Below are 26394 nucleotides of genomic sequence, written 5' to 3' on the forward strand. Positions count from 1 at the left end.
TTAAATTAAAAAGAAAGATATAGCTTAAAGGTTTAACAACAACTGAATCATTTGTGAATGGAATGATACGTAAAATAAAGGAAAGGCAACTGCTCACCTACAGTTGATTGATGTGTGACACATAGAGACATGCAACAGAAAATAGAATTCGCACTAGCTTTTGAGTTATTGCACTGTCTCTAATAAAAGCGTTTGCATTCACACAAACATACACACAAATACACATCCCAGAGCCACAGATGTGTGCATTTGTGTGTCTGATGGTTTTGTGTGTAAATGTGTGAATTTTTGCCACAGAAAGAACAGGAGCTCAAAAGCTAGTGTTATTACTGTTTCGTGTTGTATGTTTCAATGTGCCACACATCAGTCAGCCATAGATGAGTGGTGCCTGTATTTTATAGCTTATAGTTTTGATTTGCTTCTTTTATCATAATTTGATGTAAACGCTATATTTTGTTGGCTTTGTGTGCTCTTTTGGAACTGGGGTTTTTAGACTATTTCCATTTGGGTAACAGGTGTGTGGAATTTATATAAACATTGGTGAGTATATGCAGCAAATTAAAGATCAGCTTTCTTGGCATTTCTCAGCAATTTGGTACCCTAAGGATGAAGCTATGTGGTTCTCACCAAATGGGAAAACCCTGGCATATGCAAGTTTCAATGATACATTAGTTCATACCGTGCCAGTGATCCAGTATGGAAGCTTATACCCTGAAGTGATTAACATTCATTATCCAAAGGTAGGAAATATAATTGGTTTGGTATACTACAAAATATTTAACTACTTCTGTCCAATCACTCGTTTTTGATAAATCTTTCTAAATGTTGTAAGTGCATTGAACTACTTCTTGTTGCATGATTGTTTGCCACAAAAGCCTGGGACACCAATACCTGAAGTTTCTGTACAACTAATTGATCTGGATTTGGCAATGAAAAATGCGTTGGACAACTCAAAACTTATTTTACCCCCGCAGGATTTTGAAAACAGGTAAAATGTTCAGTGTTGATCACGATAATGATAATGATAATAATACTGTTTTTGTTGTTGCTGTGGCCTCAGATCGAAGGCTGGTTTGATTCAGCTAGTCAACCTAGGCAATAATGTGCAAGTCTCTTCATCTCTGTGTAATTACTGAAACCCACGTCCATTCAACCCTGCTTAATGTAGTCAAACTTTCATAGCTTTCTACAAAGTTTACACATTTTACTAAATTGATAATTCCCTGATGCCTCAGGATGTATCCTGTCACCTGATCCTTTCTTTTAGTCAAATTGTGCCATAAACTCTTCTTTTTCCTAAATTCTGTTCAGTACCTCCTCATCAGTTATCCAGACTACCAACCTAATATTCAGCATTTTCCTGTAGCATCACATTTCGAAGGTTTCTGTACTCATCTCGTATGAATTGCTTATTATTTAATTTTTTACTTCTGTGCAAGGCAACTATTATCTTAAATAATAATAGTGAAGTTGCAATAAAAATGGATGTTTAACAATCTTACAAATGGAATAATAGGTAGTGAGTGCAGCACATAGAGTGAACTCACTGATGTGTTTAGTTAGTTAATGTTCCATGGATCATTTTGCATGATAAATTGCAATGATGTGGAATGGTCATTTTACATTCACATCAAAAATTAATTTGTAAACATAGCTACAAGCTGAATATTTGTAATTTTTTATTTTATTTTATTTTAATAAACAGATGTGAGGTAGTAATTCTTACCCTCCAACTTTTAGACATTTACAAATTACAATAATAGAAATTCTTCTACAGAATAGAAGGAGTAACCAAGGAGAACATTTCAGTTTGTTTTCAAATTTTACTTTGCTACCTGTGAGACATTTTATATCACTAGGTAAGTGATCAAAAGTTTTTGTTGCAATATTTTGCACCTCCTTTTTGTGCTAAAGACAGCCTTAAAGTGGAGTAATGAATGTCATTTTTCCTTCTGGTATTGTAATTATGTACATCATTGTTCCTTTTGAACTGTAGTGGATTATTTACAACCAATACTTCACGAGGAATAAATAAACTGTGAAGCAGTAGTAAGAATGCTGAACTCCATAAATAGATATCTACACGATGATCGTTGGTGAGTGATATGTATTATTCTTACAGCACATTTTTGAACAATCAAGACTCTTTCGTAAAGATGAGTTACCCCAGTACATTATTCCATATGACACTACCAAATGGTTATATGCGAAATATGTCAGCTTAGTGATTTGGCTCTCCCCAAGATTTGCAATGGTGCTAAGTGCTATTGTGGTTGAACTCAGTTGTTTTAGGAATTCCAAAATGTGCTTTTTCCAATTTAAATTCTGGTCAGCATTGAATTACTAAGTGCAAATTTCTGCATTATTTCCTCACTAGGTGTTATACTTATCACTGGTGTAGTACCATTAGATGTGGAAAACTAAATATATTGTGTCTTTTTAAAATATAGGATGAAACCATTCACAGAAATCAGTCAGTGATGCTTTTAAGAACATTGTTTACCATTTCTTCTGTTTCTGTATGTATGCTTGGATTGATTACAGTACTTGTGTCATCTGCAAAAAGAACTAATTCTGCTTGTTGTATACTAGACACACGATTGTTTACATATGTGAGGCACAGTAGTGGACCAAATATTGATCATTGGGGAACCCTGTAAGTGGTTTCTCCGCAGTCAGAATTGCATCCCCAAACTGTATTGGTTGAAACACTAAGTACAACTTTCTGCATTCTTTTGGTTAGATGTGACATTATCCATACGTTGTCTGTACCACCAATCCCAAAAACTTCAATTTATCTAGGATTCTGTGATTCACACAGTCAGATGTCTTAGATAGGTCACAGAAAATTCCACCTGGTGCTATTTTATTACTTAATGCTTGTAAAATTTGGTGAGTGAACATGCAAGTGGTGATCTCAGTAGAGCAACTCTTCTGAAACCCAAACTGTGATTTTTTGAGGATGTTATTGTTGCTAAGGTGGGATACTATTTTAGAATACATCATCTCTCAAAGATATTGTAGAATGATGTCAGCAGTGAAAAAGGTCAATAATTATTGACATTTCTCCTAAAGAGTGGTTTAACAATGGCATGTTCCAGTCTCTCTGAAAAAATGCCACGAGTTAGTGATGCATTACATATTTCAGGTAAGACCAGTCTTATTTTATGGAACAAATAACAAATCTTTAGTACTTTATTGGAAATACACTGCTTGCAAAGCCATTTCCACTTCCGGAAGCAGTCTTGGTGCACATCTTGCTGGATCACACGAAGCACCATCTGCAAATCTTCTTTTACCTCATGTATCATTGCAAATTTTCGTCCTTTCAGTGGGGTGCAGGGATGCCAACCTCAATTCACTCCAACACACCACTGGCATGAAACTATGAATGTTCCGAAATTTTTTTAACAGGTATTGTATTCTAACTAATTTCCATGAAGGCGTATCTTTACTGTAAGGCACTGTGTTATTTCCCTTAATTAACTGTGCATCATGATCAAAGAGAGCATTTGTTACTGGGTAAACACTTATTTTCTTCCAGAATGAGATTTTCACTCTGCAGCGGAGTGTGCGCTGATATGAAACTTCCTGGCAGATTAAAACTGTGTGCCCGACTGAGACTCGAACTTGGGACCTTTGCCTATCGCGGGCAAGTGCTCTACCATCTGAGCTACTGAAGCACGACAAACACCCGGTCCTCACAGCTTTACTTCTGCCAGTATCTTGTCTCCTACCTTCCAAACTTTACAGAAGCTCTTCTGTGAACCTTGGAGACCTAGCACTCCTGAAAGAAAGGATACTGTGGAGACATGGCTTAGCCACAGCCTGGGGGATGTTTCCAGAATGAGATTGTCACTCTGCAGTGGAGTGTGCGCTGATATGAAACTTCCTGGCAGATTAAAACTGTGTGCCTGACCGAGACTCGAACTCGGGACCTTTGCTTTTCATGGGCAAGTGCTCTACCATCTGAGCTATCGAAGCACGACTCACGCCCGGTCCTCACAGCTTTACTTCTGCCAGTATCTCGTCTCCTAGATGGTAGAGCACTTGCCCGCGAAAGGCAAAGGTCCCGAGTTCGAGTCTCGGTCGGGCACACAGTTTTAATCTTCCAGGAAGTTTCATATCAGCGCACACTCCGCTGCAGAGTGAAAATCTCATTCTGGAAACATCCCCCAGGCTGTGGCTAAGCCATGTCTCCACAGTATCCTTTCTTTTAGGAGTGCTAGTTCTGCAAGGTTCGCAGAAGTGCTTCTGTAAAGTTTGGAAGGTAGGAGACGAGATACTGGCAGAAGTAAAGCTGTGAGGACCGGGTGTGAGTCGTGCTTCAGTAACTCAGATGGTAGAGCACTTGCCCGCGAAAGGCAAAGGTCCCGAGTTCGAGTCTCGGTCGGGCACACAGTTTTAATCTGCCAGGAAGTTTCATATCAGCGCACACTCCGCTGCAGAGTGAAAATCTCATTCTGGAAACATTCCCCAGGCTGTGGCTAAGCCATGTCTCCACAGTATCCTTTCTTTCAGGAGTGCTAGTTCTGCAAGGTTCGCAGAAGAGCTTCTGTAAAGTTTGGAAGGTAGGAGACGAGATACTGGCAGAAGTAAAGCTGTGAGGACCGGGCGTGAGTCGTGCTTCGGTAGCTCAGATGGTAGAGCACTTGCCCGCGAAAGGCAAAGGTCCCGAGTTCGACTCTCCGTCGGGCACACAGTTTTAATCTGCCAGGAAGTTTCACTTATTTTCTTGTTTTGAGCTTCACCAAAGAAAACATTATCAGTTTGAGTCCTCCTGTATTCATCCACCAATAATAGAAGGTAATTGTGAGGATCAAATTGTAGATTTCAGATACAGATAAGGTTTCCAGATAATTTTTCCTGTCAGTGTGCTTTAGAAAATCACACTGAAGTTCACTAGAGACTATTAACTGTTTGCTGCTTTCTGACAGATGACAAAGTAAGGAATCCAGAGGCCTCATAAAGAGTTCAAAATTTCCCAGAGGGGTCTGCATGGAGTTACATTAAAAGTGAACTATTTTTCAGTATTAATTCTTTTCTATATGCTGATTGCTACAAAATTTACTTGTCTCAATATTTTTGAACTTGTATTCTGTCTTATTATATGTATATTTCCTCCTTTTGCCATATTAGTTCTGCATGAGTAAGCTGCAATAATGTTATAATGTATGGGAACGGGATACAATTATTGGTTGAATGCAATAACTATCCCCATTAAATTCCACATAGAGATATATTTCGCAGTAAGTCTTATATGTGTACACAGCTTGCGATACAAAACATAACTAAAAACTAACATGGAGGCTCAGCAGAGCAATCAAGCAATCAGAGTCCAAAGGTGATGTTAATCGTGGTTGATACGACCTATCGACGCCACATGTAACTTATGTAGTGTAGTTATGTGGTGCTCAAATAGGCACAAGGTGTCTATCTTTTCAGAGCTCTCTAAATTTTCCAAACAGATGGGAAGCTCTTCTACCTTATTACGCAGTCCTCTAACATTTTGATGAAATAAAGCAAATCTACTTATTTGTGCGTTCTTAAGCATTTTGTGAGGCTCTTCCATTATTTTAATTTCTTTCAAAACAGGGTGCCTGAATCCCAATTCTGTCCTAAAAAAAGGTGCCTCTGTGACATCATTAATCACAGGGAACTTGCTTTGTCTGATGGCAGCCCCCACGTATTATCTGGAAGAAGCTCAGCCAATGTAACTTTCCCTCTCCTATTCAGGTGTAGGCCATGTCTAGCATATCCCCATCTCCTAATTGTAGCAAAAGGCACTAGTTCACATGTGTCAGTAAGACATATGATACACAGCAATATTAATACAAAAGTTTTCGTTAATATAGTTAAAGACATTGTGTGGTTTGAGACAAGTTTTATGAGTAATAGAAGGGAAAAATAGAGAAATGGAAAAGATAAATACATGGTTTCAGATTTGTCATGTTTTCTGTCAGGGGCCTGAAAGGGAAAAAAATAAAAGATTTGAATTGATTTATTGTTTTTTGATCAAATGCATGAGCTTGTTATGAGAAAACTGGAAAAGAAGAGAATAAAAGTATAGTGATTTAGAAGGATGCTGAAAATGAAATAGATTGATAAGAGATGAGAGGCTGCTCCACAACATTGTTGGGTTAAGAAATATAAGGAAAACACTAATTAGGAGGAGGAACAGGATGACAAAATGTACAAGATGTGATCTAAAAGTAACAGGAATTTTGACATGTGGAATAATCGGGTCTACTGCCTGATGTTTGTGTCACTCTGGCACAATATTTAAGCCACGTAACTCATTGCCTTCTTCAGGTGCTACCTGAGACTGCCGTATTGGAGGGTCTTACTGGACAAGATCCTCCAATATGGCAGTCTCAGGTAGCACCTGAAGAAGGCAACAAGTTACATGGTTGAAATATCGTGCCAGAGCAACACAAACATCTGGCAGTAGACCCGATTTTTCCACATGTCAAGATCTCGCTGGGAAAGCCTGAAAAGTTACAACAGGAATTTTTCTTTACTTAAAATTTTTTTATTATTTATCAAAATCAACTTTGTCCCCTTCAGAGTAATCCCCTCAGATATAATTCACTTGTGCCAGCACTTTTTCCAGTCTTGGAAGTACTTCTGAAACTCTCTTTTCATTATGGTGTTCAGCTCCTTCAGCAATCCTGTTTTTACCTAATTAATGATGGCAAAACAACATTCTTTCACGGTTCTCTTCAGCCTTTGGAACAGAAAGAAATCTGAGTCTGGCAAACACAGTGGCTGGGCAACATAACAGTTTTGTTTTTTGCCATGAAATCATGAACAAGCATTGAGGTGTGAGTGGGAGCATTCCACGATGCAATTTCCACAAGTGGTTTTGCCCCAATTCTGTTTGTTCCCTTTGAATTACTTCATGCAAATGGCACATAACTTCCATGCATTATTCCTTATTGACTGTATGAACATAAGTCAGAACTCATGGTGCACTAACCCAATGTCCCATTATAATCAAAGAAAACTGTGAGAAAAACCTTCACATGTGACGTGGATGTGTAGGAAAAACAAACTGGTAATGTTTGGATACAGAATTAGTTATGTACTGCTTGATACAGTGATGTCATTTAAGTTTCTGTGTGTAACATTTCAAAGTGATATGAAATGGAATGTGCATGTGAGGACTGTGGTAGGGAAGTCAAATGGACAACTTCAGTTTATTGTGACAATTTTAAAAAAGTATGGTTCATCTGTAAAGGGGACTGCATATACAACACTGGTGTGACCTGTTCTTCAATCCTGCTCAAGTGTTTATGATATGTACCAGGTTGGATGGAAGGAGAGCACCAAACCAATTCACAGGAAAGCTGCTAGATTTATTACCAGTAGATTCGAACAACACATAAGTGTTAGAGAGGTGCTTTTGGAACTTGAATGGAAATCACTGTAGAGGAGATGATGATCTTTTCAAGGAAAACTCTCGAAAAAATTTAGAGAACTGGCATTTGAAGCTGACTGCCAAATGATTCTACTGCTGCCAGCTCACATTGCGCGTAAGGACCATGAAGATAAGAGAAAAGAAATTATGGCTCATATGGAGGCATACAAACAGTCACTTTTCCCTCACTTTATTTGCAAGTGGAACAGGAAAGGAAATGACTAGTACTGGTACAGGGTACTCTCCACTGTGCACCATATGGTGGCTTGCAGATTATCTACATAGATGTAGATGTAGACATAGACTGAACTTGTCAATATTTGGTTTTGATGTCATACCTGAATGCCCTGTTTTGAGTACGTTTTTAACCTTCTTCAAAGTTCTAGATTGTTGTCAACTTAATTCAGCAATTCCTGAATGATATCTGTGTGATGTCATTTTTGGTTAAAATTCAAAAATTTTGAAACAAACTTTGCTGCTAACGTTTCATGCCCAAAACATCTGGAAAAACTGCTGGACATGGGCCAAAGGATATGCTGACATCATCAGCAACCTCTCTTATGGTGATTGTCCAGAACTATTTTCTTTACTTTTTCCACATTATCATCAGTAATTGATGTAATAGTGTGTCCAGGGCAGTAGTCATCTTCAGTGTCTTCTCAAACCATTTGAAATGTTTTTACCACTTGTAAACTCTTGTCTTACTCATAGTAGATGCACCAAAAGCCACAGTCAACATTTCAAAGCCAATGATGCACTTTATTCCATTTTTCAAGTAAAATTTAATGCAAATTCTTTTATCCATATTTGTTCAGAATTATGACACGTATAACCTTTTTGACTATCAGCAATAAGCTACAAATTCAAAACTTCTGGAAATGCAAACGTACATCTGTAACATGTGTACCAAAAAGATAAAAAGTTTGAAAATCGGATATATAAAACACATAAAATTAAAAAAATTCTGTTACTTTGTGATCACACCTCATGCGACAAGCCATCAGAGAATAACTTCTGTGGTACCAGAGAAAGCTATTGAGAGCAAAACTTGTAGTGGAAGTCAGAGAGTGGCATGTATACAGAAATAATTGAGAACAACAGGTGTAAGTGCTACTCTGAGATGAAGTGATTGACACAGCAGAGGAAACTGTAATGACCAACATTAAACCAGTTGGAAATTTGATGGCTGAAAACATCTGAAAAAATTGCTTGGCAAGAGCCAAAGAATATGCTGACATCATCAGCAACCTCTCTGCTAGTGATCTGGTGATTTTCCAGAACCACGTGGATGCAGCTTTTTCACCGCGCAAATTTTTGCAGGACCACTTATTAAGAAGTTCTGGATATTATTCGCATTCCTTCCTCCTTGTGCAGTTGATTGACATGTGGAGTTTCAAACAAACCATATGTAAATATGTTTGCCTCCAGATGAAAAAGAATATAAACATATATATTCTATCTAGAAATGTACCACTCTCTTATTTTTTCATCCACCTCTCTCTGGCATTCCTTTCTGACTCCTTCATGTTAGCCTGTTCTTCAAAGCATTATCATCTTTTTCAGAACTCTGTTCACATAACATTTTGGGTTTCAATTCGGAAGCAAGATAGTCCACTTTGAATTATAAATATTTCTTAAACTAGTACTTAATTTGGATTAGAAAAATGTACAAAAAATACTTTGCTGCTAACAAGATTTTGTTGTCAATATTATGCTATGTGTGCATTAAAGTCTGAAGAAATTTCACAACCTAAATCACCAAACAACAAACAGGGCAACCTTCCAGTGCTACTGTGAGCTGAGCTTTAGGAGTTGGTAGAAAAACATATAATTTGTGTTTTGCATAACAATGTTAGAAATAAATTGATGATGTTTCAAGTAAATATGAAAAGATTTATAGCAGAAAATTCTAATTCTGTTAAACCATTCAATCCAAATGCCACAAGCTACACTAAGACTTGTATACATTATGGCTTCAACTCAAAGATGTGTCAGTCATGTTCCTTGCATACCACTTGAGAGATCACTCCAAAGTGAGTCTGCAGATCATTGCTGGAGGACCAGATGCTGAGTAACCAGATCTGGTGAACACAGTATGATTAAAATCCCCAGCCACGAATTGTTATCTGTTTCACAGAAAGCAGTATGCACTATTTAATCTTCAGGGAAAGCTTTTGTCATACCATGAACAGTGCACAGGTCATTAAACAGGATGCAAAAACAAACAAGAACTACACACGTCAAGGATTAGAGTGAGGAAAGGCTCATACCAGAGAAATGTAAAATATAATGCTTCATGTTAGCCTGTTCTTCAAAGCATTATCATCTTTTTCAGAACTCTGTTCACATAAAATTTTGGGTTTCAATTCTGAAGCAAGATAGTCCACTTTGAATTATAAATATTTCTTAAACTAGTACTTAATTTGGATTAGAAAATGGACAAAAAATACTTTGCTGCTAACAAGATTTTGTTGTCAATATTATGCTATGTGTGCACTAAAGTCTGAAGAAATTTCACAATCTAAATCACCAAACAACAAACAGGGCAACCTTCCAGTGCTACTGTGAGCTGAGCTTTAGGAGTTGGTAGAAAAACATATAATTTGTGTTTTGCATAACAATGTTAGAAATAAATTGATCACTTAGCAGTAGTCAATCATAATTTGAAACAGTCAGCTATATGTACTGCAGGGTTCTATTTCATGTCCTCTGTTTTTTTCTAATGCAAATAAATGATCTTTCACTTGCAAATTTTATTCTCTTTGCAAATGATATATGTGCAGGAATAGTAAGTAGTATAATTCCTGTCACTGAAAAGGCATCTAACAAAAATTTTCAAAAATTGATTGAAATTTTACCTGCAGCTTCACTCAGATATAGCACACATCTCCTCCTCCCCCCTCTTAATGTCCACCTCTCCCACCCCCACACCTCTCTTAGCACATCATCCTTCCATCTCCATCTGTCCCACTTTTCCTTCTTGCTCTCTCTATCCTTCCATCTGCTCCTCCCCTTTTCCTTCTGCACATGCCCAATATCTCTGTTCATCTCATCCTCCCCACCTCTCCCTGTCTATCCCTTCCTCTCCCTCTCTCTGTCCCATCACCTCCTCCCTATCTTTCTTAATACCCACTCTTGTTATCTATCAGCCCAACTGATCCCACCAGCGTGTGTAGCCCCTGCAAGGCATGCTGATACTAACCGTACAACACACCTTCTGCCTTCTCTCTCTCTCTCTCTCTCTGTCTCTACCTGGCCATCCCCTCCTCTGTCCTTCTCAACCTTCTCCCACCTGTGCCCATCTGCACATGTAGCCACCACAAAACATGTTGGTAAAGCAGGCTAATACTATCCAAACACAACACACCTGCTGTGGAGGGCAACCTTGAATGTGTTGACAGCACAAAGTTTCTGGGACCCTGGCTCCAGAACCACACAAAATGGGAGTTACACATTGAATATTTGCAAAGAAAACTAAGCAAAACCTACTACATGATAAGGATCTTAAAAACTTGTTGCAGCAAAGCCAGCCTGCTAAATGTATACTACTCCTATGTGCATTCTGTAATTAAATGTGGCTTAATCTTCTGGGGCAATGCAACAACAGATATTAAAATTTTCTGGATGCAAATGAGAATATTAAGAATTATTGAAGTGGTAAACAATATGAAATCATGCAGACCCATGTTCAAAAAACTGTCAGTTCTTCCTCTTCCTTGCATTTTTATCTACAAAACATCAGTTTTCATCAAACAATATATCAATAGACACCCAGATATTTTATTAAAAAATGAAGATATACATGCATACAATACAAGGCAAAAATCTGACCTTCATATGAAACAGGTGCGAACATCATTGTGCCAAAAAGGCATTCTACATACTGTGATAAAAATTTACAATGATCTGCCTAACCATATTAAATCAGTAAGGAAACTCAGTAGTTTTAAGGCTGAACTAAAGGGATATTTAATTGATCATTGCTTTTACAGTCTGATAGAGTACCTAGAAACCAAACATCAAAAATAAAGATGCATCATGAATATTCTACTTGGTATGTTGCCTCTAATGTTTGGGGTATATATGACTCTTTGGTAAATTACTTCAATATATAGTCCTCAGGATTACAATACAAACTGTATTTTATTTTGTAAAGACCTAACCATGTCCAGTATCCTTGTATATATTCCATACAGGTAGGATTTGAAGGACTAAATAAATAAATAAATAAACCTACAGTTCGAGGGTTATAAAGCCAGTTCTTAGCCTGACATGTAAGGTGTCCCCTGCAAAGTAGGCCCATAAGGCAGGCAGTTACTATAACCACACAAAATGCCTGTTGTGCAGTACAGTATTTATGGGAGAGGCTGAAAAAATGCATTTTTGCTTGCATCTGTGCTCCTATTGGAATCAGGAGGTTGTAAACCCCACAGTGATGGTACTTGCGAAATTTGCAGTTTGTATGACAAATTTGGTTGAAATTGATCCAAGGGTTTGAATGAAGATCCTGGACATACATACACACACACACACACACACACACACACATACATACATACAATCTGGACTCTCTAGAAAAAATTACCATATCTTTTATCTAATTACCACAAGATGCAATTTATGAATAAAAAGAAGCAAGGTAGGATTCAGAATCAAGGACATGAGAATGCCTTATTTGTGGTGGCATGCCTTTAAATGACTTTGATGGAAATTGGGCTTATTTGTCAATTGGTGCAATGCTTATGCTAACACACCCTACAAGGACGATCAAGTATGTACCAATGAGACAGATGAGAACAAGTTAGAAGGAATATAATAATTCACAAGTAGTCCTGAATAATTGGTTATCACAAGGGCAAATGCAGCAGAATAAAATGAATGTGGCAGTACCTGGAACTCCATTTCAGTGATGGCAGCTGTGATTTTCTGTCTTGTATTATGTATATGAGCAGTGTCATGTTGTGAGAGTACTTTTTCATGATGATACAAACTCTCTACTCACTGCTGCCAATCACCTTGAATATCCACAGTGTTTATACCCTCCTTCCACAGGCTCCACATTATCCTGTGTTGACCTCAATGATACAGTTCATGGTGTCTGTTCATGCAATGAGAAAATGGGCTGTACTGTGCAGGGATTTCATTTCTAGTGATTGTCCTGCCACCTACTGTTATACCAAGTACTACATACTTGCAACGGCAATAATAACTCAAATGGTACACCATGAATGATGGAAAAAATAAGGTGTAAATTAATATGGAATGTCCCTCACAGATAATATGATACTGGGATGTTTTGAGTAGAAGACAAATAATGAGTAGCAAAATGATAACCACTAGTTGCATTGCTGAAGCATTGAATAACTGACAGGCCTATGAACAAGACAATCTGTTGCTGAACTTTCAGACAGTGGCCTTCTGCGGAGCTAAGTAACACAAAAGACACACACCCACAGCTGCACTGTCTTGGTCAACTATATAGTCTATAGTAACACACTTCAGCTGTTGGAAAGCTTGCAGTACCTCATGTCAGTGAAGTAAGCACATATTGGTAGGAGTTCAGTAATCTTCAGCAGTTAAGATAATACTACCTCTCAGGTAAATGACAGCAAAGCATAAGAATGTTCATCTTGCGCACTCAGTTTTTATGCATGTGGTCCTCATTCAACATGTTGAAGAGGCTGTCCACGTATCGAGGGAACAGCCGTAAGATTGAGAACTCTAGGGTGCCCTTAAATACCTCAGGGGCACACTATACATCAGAGGCCAGTAACCAGCTAGCTGACTGTATGTGGGCCACACAAAAGTTCTTCTTCTTCTTTTTTTGACTCCATTCAGTCCATCAGCATGAGATTCCAGTACCCAAAATATGCCTCCTGCAAATGAGATTATTAAAATCTTAGTGATCAGCTGCTGAATCATTCACCAAGAAGTACCAGAAGTTGAAGTACTCTTAATGAGTAATGGAGCTCCAGTGACACTATGTCAGAAAGGAGGCTAAAACTTATAATTTACAGCAATGAAATATTTGGGGTAAATGTAAGTGTATATTGAAATGGTAGGCTAATACAAAACAGATGTGTTATGTTAGTTCTAGTAGGTAAGGAACCCAAATCCACCAAGATAGAAATTGAAGGTGCATGCTAAATTATTTGGTCAAGGTTCAGTATAAAGGGTGGGTAGAAACACAATTGGATCCTTCTATCAATCACAGGGTTCGCCCTCAGATGTCACCGAAAGCTTTAGAGAAAATCACAGCTTGCTAATTCCTGTGTTCCCCAATTATATTGTTATCATTGGAGGACACATTAACCAGTTAAGCTATGTGGAGTGTGCTGAGGTCATTAAGGCTGTGTAAGTAGCAGACATCCTGCAAAACAATGCTAAATATCTACTTAGAACAGATGGTTCAAAAGTTCAGAAGAAATATGTTAGATCTAATGGAAACAAATAGATTGATTTCATTTGAGGATATCCATTCTACAACTGATGTCAGTGACAATGAGAGAGTTGTAGCAACAATTCCTACAAAAACACAAAGGATAACTTAAATGAGTAGAAATTTTTACATGTTCAATAAACTAGAGAAAGAGACACAGTGTCATATCTCAAGGAGGAAAGGGAATCATTTACAAGAATAGTTGAACAACTATTATTTCATGATAGCAAATGGGATGCTGCAGCACTCAAAATGGGAACCAAACATTGTCACTGTGGTCCTAATGTCAGCAGATAGTGTGCCTAGTGTCGAAATAATGTGTGTATAGTGTGTGCAGTATGTGTGGTGACAAGGCATGAGAAAGGAATGAAAAATATAGCACTAGCCTTTTTCATTATTATATATCTTCTTTGCAAAACAATATTTTATGCCAGTGATAAACTAAGCGAGGTAATATTGTTGTAAACAGACTAGCCTTGTATTCGGTTGGATGGAGGCTCCAGTTTTCATTCAGTCATCCTGATTTAGGTTTTCCATAGTTTTCCTAAATTACTTCAGGCAAATCTTAGGATGAGGAATACTATAATGCCACAACCAACTATCTGCCCCACCCTTATCAAAATAAATCTGCAAGTGTGTAAATACCTGTATACATGTCATAGCTGAGTGGCCAGCGTGACAGAATGTCAATCCTAAGGGCCTGAGTTCGATTCCTGGCTGAGTCAGAGATTTTCTCCACTCAGGAACTGGGTGTTGTGTTGTCCTAATCATCATTATTTCATCCGTATCAATGCACAAGTCGTCGAAGTGGCATCAAATCGAAAGACTGGCACCCAGTGAACAGTCTACCTGACAGGAGGCCCTAGGCATATGACCTGTATACATAAATTACATCGTTATTCCTATTATTAAATTATAATACTATGACATGCCCAATACCTTTGTAAAAGTGATCTGTGGATGAATAAAACTACTACTACTACTACCACCACTACAACCACCAGCTAGGTAGGTGTATTGTGTGGTCCTGTGAGGTACTAAGTATGCTGATGCTGAAGTTTTCAACTTTCCATGAAGCTTAAAATCTTAAGCAACTTCTTGAAAATTAAATTATATTGGTTTTCTTGGATCAGTTTTTTCTGTATCATTGAGCAATTTGTGCATGAGAGCTTTCCAAGTAAATGACAAACTAAACAGTTCATGACTAGTATTGTTGAACTGATTGCCCAGTTGTATGATAACTCTGAAACATTCCAGATTATTTGTGCACAAGACAGTCTTTAAGTGTGAAGCTCATACTTTTTTATTGTTTATATTTTTTGTAATGCAGTATTATCTCCACTGTAAATATGATTAGAATTCAATTTAAATCTTATATACAAGTAACTATCTCTTGTAATCAAATCAAAATCTTGACACATTGTACATCCAGGGCAAGCTCATGATTGAATTGATCCATGGAACACATGTTCAATATAAGTAAATAAGCCATTTCTTTATTTGGCTTATGGAAAAACCTCAGGATCTAAATTTTACACTCTGCAAGGAAGACTAGCCTTGTATTCGGTTGGTGTGCTTGTGTGCGTGCCTGTGTGTGTGTGTGTGTGTGTGTGTGTGTGTGAGAGAGAGAGAGAGAGAGAGAGAGAGAGAGACTCTGTCAGGCAGACAGTATTGTACAGATAATAATTTTGACAAAGGTATACATTATTGGTTACAATGATAATGGAATGTAGTCGAATGAAGTCAGGTGATGCTGAGGGAATTAGATTAGGAAATGAGACACTTAAAGTAGTAAAGGAGTTTTGCTATTTGGGGAGCAAAATAACTGATGATGGTCGAAGTAGAGAGGATATAAAATGTAGACTGGCAATGGCAAGGAAAGCGTTTCTGAAGAAGAGAAATTTGTTAACATCGAGTATTGATTTAAGTGTCAGGAAGTCATTTCTGAAAATATATGTATGGAGTGTAGCCATGTATGGAAGTGAAACATGGACGATAAATAGTTTAGACGAGAAGAGAATAGAAGCTTTCAAAATGTGGTGCTACAGAAGAATGCTGAAGATTAGATGGGTAGATCACATAACTAATGATGAGGTATTGAATAGAATTGGGGAGAAGAGGAGTTTGTGGCACAACTTGACTAGAAGAAGGGATCAGTTGGTAGGACATGTTCTGAGGCATCAAGGGATCACCAATTTAGTACTGGAGGGCAGCGTGGAGGGTAAAAATCGTAGAGGGAGACCAAGAGATGAATACACTAAGCAGATTCAGAAGGATGTAGGCTGCAGTAGGTACTGGGAGATGAAGAAGCTTGCACAGGATAGAGTAGCATGGAGAGCTGCAACAAACCAGTCTCAGGACTGAAGACCACAACAACAGCAACATTGGTTACATGATTAAAATTTACGTTTAGCTTTTTGTTGCCACACTAGTGTAGTGCAAATCTGTAATTGTCATCCACTGTAATGAATATATTCTTTGCACCAAAAGAATACAGCAGTTTTTGTTAGAAGTTCTGCTATGCAGTTTAAAATAGTTTGTTTCAACAGAAATGATCTTTTTATTTGTCCACACAGAGACCCAATATTATGTGGTGTTACATGGCCATCTGAGAATGAAGTTGTAGTTCTGTGGAAAAATAGAGTACAGACAGTTGCAAAAATAATGGTCTGCATGATTGACGATGGGGACTGCCATGAGGTAAGTATCATTATTAGAGTATGTAAATGTGCTGCAATTACTGTTTTATTAATAATTTTACAAATTTCATTGACTATTGTTTTTAAATCTTTACTCAAATTTGAGATTTTTGTGTCAAGATGTCATGTAGATTGTTGAGCTAATTATCCTACTGTTTGTAAAGTGTTCCTCATTTTTTGGTGATGTTCTTTTTGTTTTTTTATCCCATTCTTTAGTACATCATTTCAAATTCTGTAACTGCTCATGCAGCCCAGATGTTATTTTTGGAAGTTTTTAATCACACACAGCCAGTAAAAAGTTAAACAGGAAGTGAAAAACCACTACATATCTTGGCAAGTCTGTGTGCAATGCATTGTTTCTTAGGCCAGCTCCTTTATTGCTGGCTTCATTAGTGTGTTGTGATACTAGTCCTTTGTTAGGGAGAAAGAGAGAATCAGTTTATAAGTTCTTCTTGGTTTTAGCTCAACTGTCATAGGTTAATGGCTCCGTCATGCTAATGCTGCAAAGAGATGTCTGGATTCTCTTTATCCAATCATCAAATAAATAATACCATATGGCAGGAATACATTTTTCCTTGAAAACTATTTTATTCCATATTTTGCAGTTTTCATAAGTTAACACTCTTCTTGGCAAAATCTAACTTCCTGGAGTCTTGTAGCAAAAAGTGACACACTTCAAGTGAACAAGAACAGAGTTGTATCACTTTCAGTACAAAGATATCTAAAAAGAAAGATGATGAGACTTACCAAACAAAAGCGCTGGCAAGTCGATAGACACACAAACAAACTCAAACATACACACAAAATTCAAGCTTTCGCAACAAACGGTTGCTTCGTCAGGAAAGAGGGAAGGAGAGGGAAAGACGAAAGGATGTGGAATGTTTCCCTCTGTTATATTCAGTACAAAGATATATTTACATGATTGATATGATCATTGTCTTTGACCAAAGAATTAAAATCGATTAACATTTCATAAAAGCAGAGAATGATAAAGTTTTATGGTGATTTTATCGTTTTGAAAAATTATGGAAAACAATAAGTATGATTGTAATACTAAATCTAAATACTCTTGACTTCACAAATGAACAAAACTGTGAAGTATATTGGAAACAAAAATTATTATGTTTCTCATAAAATAGTTAATTTTATGTCACCATTATGCTTCATCAATGTACTTTTAATTAAAATCATAGAAAGTGTACAATTTGTGGTCTGGATCTCAGATCACATTCTAAATTGTAGTGTTCTGTGTTCTCTGAATACTGAAGAAAAAAGATGTATATTGAACAGTTCCATTACACTTGGAATGCACTTTGTATTCTCTCTGTCTTCCATACTTGTTAAGTAACATGCTTGATCACCCAGGATCATCAACTTCCATCCTCTGAAATATGCTACAGAAACACCACCTCTGCTCCAGAGGACACATGACTTCTACCCTCAAGAGGGCTGCCTACTGACTCCTGAATGTCACTGGGCTCCAGACTGCTTCATGAAATTGTTTTGCATTCACACTTTCCAACCATTCTGATTCAGGAGCGGGATGTAGGCATTTTCATTGGCCATTTCCTGCGGCATTTTCATTGGCCATTTCCTGCTCCCATAATAGTGCTTCTGCAAGATGATGCTTCCTGGCAATACTGTTGTGACTCGCCGATCATTCAAAGTGCCGCCGCGCAATTACGCGCATCCTCTACGTGCGGCGCTGTCTGCCAGCCATGCAGCAGCTGCGCCACCTAAGCGGCCAGCCGAGCAGCGGCCGCTGGACTGGGACTCAGTGCTCATTCGAATGCTAACGTGTACACATGTCTTACTTGTCAACTTACTCTGTGACTTATATGTGTTGTGTTGTTCCGAAATATATGTGTTAAACATGAAGTTCTAACAATTGGCGACGAGGTAGTGGCTTTTTCCTTTTCACCGTTGACTCACAGGGTTCCATGGCTACTGTCGAGCAACTATTGCAACATCTCCTTGAACAGCAAACGCTTCTAACAGTGGTGATTCACGATTTCGTCACGGCGTCAAATGCGGGGCGTTTCTCATCGTAGGCTGTACCTCCTTTTCCTCCTTACGACAAGACGGTGGAAGACTGGTCTGATTATGAAAAACGTCTTCGACAGCACTTCTTGGCATTTCATGTCACGGACAAACAACCATGTAAGTCTCTGTTACTTTCCTGGATTTCACCTCAAATGTATCGGTTGTTGTCACAATTGGCTCCTTTGAAGGATCCTGCGTCTTTGTCCTTTGCTGAAATGTGCTCACTTCTGTCTGTCTATTTTCAAAAGCAAATGCATGTGGTAGCCTCTCATGTTGCCTTTTATCATTCTCAAAAACAGCCACATCAATCCTATTGCGCTTGGGCTGCTGAACTTCACGGTCTCAGTCGAAAGTGTCAATTTGTTACTGACGTTCACAAAGAATCCTATGCTGATTCCATGGTACGGGATGCTATTATCCGGTCGGCGCCCGACAAAGAAGTTCGGCAACGTGCCCTTCAATTGTCGAATCCGACTCTAGATGAAGTTCTCTCCATTGCGCAGTCTTTTGAAATTTTTTCTCACGCCGCAGGGGCACAAATAGAGGCGTGGGGTGATGTCGGGGAAACACAACCTCTGTGCGCTGTTGACGATGCGTGCGGCGCGTCCCCACCGGCCGACGTGGCCGCAGTGCACTCCCACACGCAGCCTCGGCCTAGCCATAAACAACCCGCTAAGAAACTGCAGCAAAACCCCTGGCAACTTTCTTCATGTCCGCGGTATTTTACGAAACATTCACGCGAGGATTGTCCCCAACATTGGGCTGTGTGTCGCAATTGCAAAAAAAAAAGGTCATGTGTCTTCCGTTTGCAAATCTGACCGCATACATGATGTTCATGAACATGACGCTGATTCTGATTCTGTGATGTCTGTCAATTGCACTTCTTCCCTTTCAGGGAATTTATTCCTCACTGTCCAAATCCTTGGTCGAGGTGTTCGCATGCAAGTGGATACCGGTTCTGCTGCCACTATAATTAATTCTCAGACGTATCTTCAGTTGGGTTCTCCACTCCTGTCACCTGTCACTCGGCAATTACGGACGTACAATAAACAGAAGATTTCTCTCTTGGGACAGTTTAATGCTGAGGTATCTTACAAATCCGTCGTTCGCACTGTTCCCATATTTGTGGTCGACCAGAGCAACGCAGAAAATCTTTTTGCTTTCGATGCCTTTCGCGTTTTTGGGTTCTGCATAGATGACTCTGTCAATATTGTCTCTGATGCTATTCCTTATGCTCAACTGGATTCCTTGTCGATGACATTTTCATCCCTTTTTTCTCCTGGGTTAGGCCATGCAAACGACTTTGAAGCTCATATCACACTCAAACCCACTGCTCAGCCTAAGTTTTTTCGGACTCGGCCCATTCCTGTGGCCCTTCGTGACTGGGTAAAACGGGAGTTGGATCGTCTCACTACTTCAGGGGTCTTGCTTCCTGTCACTTCCAGTGAGTGGTCCTCTCCTGTTGTTGTCGTTGCTAAGCCAAATGGTGATATTCGTCTCTGTGGCGATTTCAAAGCTACTGTAAATGTTCAATGCCTCATCGACACTTACCCTATGCCCCGTCCTGAAGAACTGTTCACTAAACTTGCTGGAGGCCAGTATTTTTCTAAAATTGACCTGTCAGAAGCTTATCATCAACTTCCTCTCGACGCTGCTTCCCGGCAGTTTCTGGTCCTTAACACGGCTTTCGGCCTCTATCAATACCAACGCTTGCCATTCGGGGTTGGTAGCGCCCCTGCTCTCTTTCAGCGATTCTTGGAACAATTATTGCTCCCTGTCCCTGGGTGTCAGCAGTGTGCAAGTAGCAGCATTACTGCATTTACTAGGCAATCTTGTATTTTAATAACCATTTAAATTTTGTGTCGATTTGTTTGCGCTCTCTGTAGATTAGTTCAGACGTTCTTTGCACAATAGTTTTTAGCATGGATAGGGACTGCAACTGCTGTGTTCGGATGCAGGATGAGTTGGCATCCCTTCGCTCCCAGCTTCAGGCAGTGTTGGCTTCGGTCACACAGCTTGAGGCTGTTGCCGATGGGCATCACTGTGGGGGTCCGGATGAGGGTTTGTCGGGGACGGCCAGCTCGTTCCACGCATCCCCCGATCGGACTACGACTGTGGTTGCCCGGGATACTGCCTGCATTGAGGCTGATCCCTCACCTGTGGTAGAGTGGGAGGTCATCTCAAGGTGTGGCAGGAGGCGAAAGACATTCCAGAGGGCTGAACGGAAGGCCTCTCCAGTTTGTCTGACGAACCGGTTTCGGGCTCTGTCCCAGGCTGATACTGATCTTCGGCCTGGCATGGCTGCTTGTCCTGTTCCAGAGGTTGCCCCTCAGTCTGCAAGATCCAGGCGGACGCAGAGGGTGGGCTTACTGGTAGTTGGGAGCTCCAACGTCAGGCGCGTAATGGGGCCCCTTAGGGATATGGCAGCAAGGGAGGGGAAGAAAACCAACGTGCACTCTGTGTGCATACCGGGGGGGGGAGTCATTCCAGATGTGGAAAGGGTCCTTCTGGATGCCATGAAGGGTACAGGGTGCACCCATCTGCAGGTGGTCGTTCATGTCGGCACCAATGATGCGTGTCGCTATGGATCGGAGGAAATCCTCTCTGGCTTCCGGCAGCTATCTGATTTGGTGAAGACTGCCAGTCTCGCTAGTGGGATGAAAGCAGAGCTCACCATCTGCAGCATCGTCGACAGGACTGACTGCGGACCTTTGGTACAGAGCCGAGTGGAGGGTGTGAATCAGAGGCTGAGACGGTTCTGCGACCACGTGGGCTGCAGATTCCTCGACTTGCACCATAGGGTGGTGGGGTTTCGGGTTCCGCTGGATAGGTCAGGAGTCCACTACACGCAACAAGCGACTACACAGGTAGCAGGGGTTGTGTGGTGTGGGCTGGGCGGTTTTTTAGGTTAGATGGCCTTGGACAAGTACAGAAAGGGCAACAGCCTCAACGGGTGCAGGGCAAAGTCAGGAAATGCGGGGACCAAGCAGCAATCAGTATTGTAGTTGTAAACTGTCGAAGCTGCGTTGGTAAAGTACCGGAACTTCAAGCGCTGATAGAAAGCACCGAAGCTGAAATCGTTATAGGTACAGAAAGCTGGCTGAAGCCAGAGATAAATTCTGCCGAAATTTTTACAAAGGTACAGATGGTGTTTAGAAAGGATAGATTGCATGCAACCGGTGGTGGAGTGTTCAGTGCTGTTAGTAGTAGTTTATCCTGTAGTGAAGTAGAAGTGGATAGTTCCTATGAATTATTATGAGTGGAGGTTACACTCAACAACCGAGCTAGGTTAATAATTGGCTCCTTTTACCGACCTCCCGACTCAGCATCATTAGTGGCAGAGCAACTGAGAGAAAATTTGGAATACATTTCACATAAATTTTCTCAGCATGTTATGGTCTTAGGTGGAGATTTCAATTTACCAGATATAGACTGGGACACTCAGATGTTTAGGACGGGTGGTAGGGACAGAGCATCGAGTGACATTATACTGAGTGCACTATCCGAAATTTACCTCGAACAATTAAACAGAGAACCGACTCGTGGAGATAACATCTTGGACCTACTGATAACAAACAGACCCGAACTTTTCGACTCTGTAAGTGCAGAACAGGGAATCAGTGATCATAAGGACGTTGCAGCATCCCTGAATATGGAAGTTAATAGGAATATAAAAAAAGGGAGGAAGGTTTATCTGTTTAGCAAGAGTAATAGAAGGCAGATTTCAGACTACCTAACAGATCAAAATGAAAATTTCTGTTCCGACACTGACAATGTTGAGTGTTTATGGAAAAAGTTCAAGGCAATTGTAAAATGCGCTTTAGACAGGTACGTGCCAAGTAAAACTGTGAGGGACGGGAAAAACCCACCGTGGTACAACAACAAAATTAGGAAACTACTGCGAAAGCAAAGAGAGCTTCACTCCAAGTTTAAACGCAGCCAAAACCTCTCAAACAAACAGAAGCTAATCGATGTCAAAGTTAGCGTAAGGAGGGCTATGCGTGAAGCGTTCAGTGAATTCGAAAGTAAAATTCTATGTACCGACTTGACAGAAAATCCTGGGAAGTTCTGGTCTTACGTTAAATCAGTAAGTGGCTCGAAACAGCATGTCCAGACACTCTGGGATGATGATGGCATTGAACAGAGGATGACAAGCATAAAGCTGAAATCTAAACACCTTTTTCCAAAGCTGTTTCACAGAGGAAGACCGCACTGCAATTCCTTCTCTAAATCCTCGCACAAACGAAAAAATGGCTGACGTCGAAATAAGTGTCCAAGGAATAGAAAAGCAACTGGAATCACTCAACAGGGGAAAGTCCACTGGACCTGACGGGATACCAATTCTATTCTACACAAAGTACGCGAAAGAACTTGCCCCCCTTCTTACAGCCGTGTACCGCAAGTCTCTAGAGGAACGGAAGGTTCCAAATGATTCGAAAAGAGCACGGGTAGTCCCAGTCTTCAAGAAGGGTCATCAAGCAGATGCGCAAAACTATAGACCTATATCTCTGACGTCGATCTGTTGTAGAATTTTAGAACATGTTTTTTGCTCGAGTATCATGTCGTTTTTGGAAACCCAGAATCTACTATGTAGGAATCAACATGGATTCTGGAAACAGCGATTGTGTGAGACCCAACTCACTTTATTTGTTCATGAGACCCAGAAAATATTAGACACAGGCTCCCAGGTAGATGCTATTTTTCTTGACTTCTGGAAGGCGTTCGATACAGTTCTGCACTGTCGCCTGATAAACAAAGTAAGAGCCTACGGAATATCAGACCAGCTGTGTGGCTGGATTGAAGAGTTTTTAGCAAACAGAACACAGCATGTTGTTATCAATGGAGAGACATCTACAGACGTTAATGTAACCTCTGGCATGCCACAGGGGAGTGTTATGGGACCATTGCTTTTCACAATATATATAAATGACTTAGTAGACAGTGTCGGAAGTTCCATGCAGCTTTTTGCGAATGATGCTATAGTATACAGAGAAGTTGCAGCATTAGAAAATTGTAGCGAAATGCAGGAAGATCTGCAGCGGATAGGCACTTGGTGTAGGGAGTGGCAACTGACCCTTAACGTAGACAAATGTAATGTATTGCGAATACATAGAAAGAAGGATCCTTTATTGTATGATTATATGATAGCGGAACAAACACTGGTAGCAGTTACTTCTGTAAAATATTTGGGAGTATGTGTGCAGAACAATTTGAAGTGGAATGATCATATAAAATTAATTGTTGGTAAGCGGGTACCAGGTTGAGATTCATTGGGAGAGTCCTTAGAAAATGTAGTCCATCAACAAAGGAGGTGGCTTACAAAACACTCGTTCGACCTATACTTGAGTATTGCTCATCAGTGTGGGATCCGTACCAGATTGGGTTGACGGAGGAGATAGAGAAGATCCAAAGAAGAGTGGCGCGTTTCGTCACAGGGTTATTTGGTAACTATGATAGTGTTACGGTGATGTTTAACAAACTCAAGTGGCAGACTCTGCAAGAGAGGCGCTCTGCATCGCGGTGTAGCTTGCTCGCCAGGTTTTGAGAGGGTGCGTTTCTGGATGAGGTATTGAATATATTGGTTCCTCCTACTCATAACTCCCGAGGAGATCACAAATGTAAAATTAGAGAGATTAGAGCATGCACAGAGGCTTTCAGACAGTCGTTCTTCCCGCGAACCATACGCGACTGGAACAGGAAAGGGAGGTAATGACAGTGGCATGTAAAGTGCCCTCCGCCACACACCGTTGGGTGGCTTGCGGAGTACAAATGTAGATGTAGATGTAGTGTATCAATTACATGGACGTCATTGTTGTCACTGGCTCCACCACTGAAGAACATCTTCAAAATCTCCGCACACTTTTTCATGTCTTACAGACTGCCGGTCTTAAGTGTAATCTTCAGAAATCACAATTTTTTCAGGCATCCATCATGTACTTGGGGTTTCAACTCTCTTGAGATGGTATTCATCCGCTTCAACAAACTGTCGCTGCGATCGATGCCCTTCCTCACCCTACATCTGTTAAGGAACTGTAGGCCTTCTTGGGGAAAATAGCATACTATCACAAGTTTTTACTGTCTGCGGCTTCGGTAGCTCAGCCGTTGCATCACCTGTTGCATAAAAACGTGCCTTTTCACTGGTTCGCGTCATGTGAAGCGGCTTTCCAGAAATTGAAGACTATGCTGAAACAGGCCCCGTGCCTGGCTTCTTATCGACCTGGCCAATATCTTGTTCTTGCCACAGACGCCTCTCAATTTGGGGTCGGTGCAGTCCTTGCACACCGTTTTTCTGATGGTTCGGAACAACCCATTGCTTATGCCTCCAAAATGCTCACGGATGCCCAACAAAAGTATTCTCAAATTGAGAAAGAAGCTTTGGCCATCATTTATGCTCTTCACAAGTTTGGTGTTTTTCTCTATGGCTCAAAATTTCATCTTGTTACAGATCATAAACCACTTGTTTCCTTGTTTCATCCATCAACGTCACTTCCCGACAAGGCTGCACACCACATCCAGCGTTGGGCTCTTTACTTGTCTCGTTTCAATTATGAGATTCATTTCCGGCCAACGGCTCAACATGCAAATGCTGATGGTCTGTCTCGCCTTCCCATGGGTCCTGATCATGCATTCGATAGGGACGAACTTCTGTGTTTCCACCTGGATGTTGCCGAGCAGCGGGTTGTGGATGGGTTCCCCATCACTAGGTACAGGCTGGCGGCTGCTACGGGTTCTGACCCTACCCTCTCCCGGGTTTTACGCTGTATTCAGAAGGGTTGGCCAGATCACCCATCCGCTAAGACTTCTGATCCGTTGCGGAACTACTACACTTTGCGCTACCACCTCACGGCTAGGGATGGTGTTATCCTCCTCTCCACTGAAAATGCTTTGCCACGTGTTGTGGTACTGGCATCTTTGCGTGCTTCGGTCTTGCGCCTCCTTCACCAAGGGCACTGGGGTGTGTCTCGCACAAAATCTCTGGTGCGCCGTCATGTGTACTGGCCTGGCATTGACTCTGAAATAGCACACATGGTCGCTGCCTGCGGCCCTTGTGCGTCATAGGCCGCTGCCCCGCAGTCATCTTTGTCACCGTGGCCTTCACCTGAGAAGCCCTGGGAGCGCATTCATGCTGACTTTGCGGAATCCTTTTTAGGTACTTATTGGCTCCTCGTAATTGACGCCTACTCTAACTTTCCTTTCATTGTCCGTTGCACGTCACCTACCACCGCGGCAACCACCAGTGCTCTCTCCCGCATTTTTTCTTTGGAAGGCCTCCCCTCTACTCTTGTTACTGATAATGGTCCACAATTTGCCTCTTCCGAATTTGCGGATTTTTGTGCTCATAACGGCGTTACGCATTCACGGACCCGCCGTTCCATCCACAATCCAACAGTGAGGCTGAACGACTGGTCCACACATTTAAGGCTCAGACGCGGAAACTTCTGACTTCTTCTGCTGCTGATAATACGCTTCTCCAGTTTTTCACCCCCATGGGCGACCACAGCCCAGCTGAGCTCTTACATGGCCGACAGCCCCGCATGCTACTTCATCTTCTGCGGCCTTCCACCTCCCGGCCGCGGGTGCCTTCACTTGGCCGATTCACCGCCGACGACCTCGTCTGGGTATGGGGATATGGCAGGCGGCCAAAATGGAGCCCGGACCACATCTTAAGACACCGTGGCAGATGCCTGTATGAAATCCAGACGGACACGGGTGTTGCAGTGCGTCATTCGGACCAGCTTCGGCCTCGTGTGCCAGCAATGCCTGTTCCGAATGCCGCCACACCACCTTTGGCT

The 26394-nt window shown here is 40.8% G+C and overlaps 1 protein-coding gene across 2 annotated transcripts in view; it reads left to right on the forward strand.

Moving 5' to 3' along the window:
• Positions 1-26394, forward strand: part of LOC126190848 (venom dipeptidyl peptidase 4-like) — a 290630-nt gene that overhangs the window by 218659 nt on the left and 45577 nt on the right. For both annotated transcript variants that reach the window (XM_049931436.1, XM_049931435.1), the window contains exons 7-9: positions 589-740; positions 876-988; positions 16436-16559. In XM_049931436.1, coding sequence (XP_049787393.1) covers positions 589-740; positions 876-988; positions 16436-16559 — 389 coding nt within the window. The remainder of the gene's footprint in view (positions 1-588; positions 741-875; positions 989-16435; positions 16560-26394) is intronic.

The sequence above is a fragment of the Schistocerca cancellata genome, chromosome 6 (genome assembly GCF_023864275.1).
Source record: "Schistocerca cancellata isolate TAMUIC-IGC-003103 chromosome 6, iqSchCanc2.1, whole genome shotgun sequence".
In the NCBI taxonomy this organism is placed as follows: domain Eukaryota; kingdom Metazoa; phylum Arthropoda; class Insecta; order Orthoptera; family Acrididae; genus Schistocerca; species Schistocerca cancellata.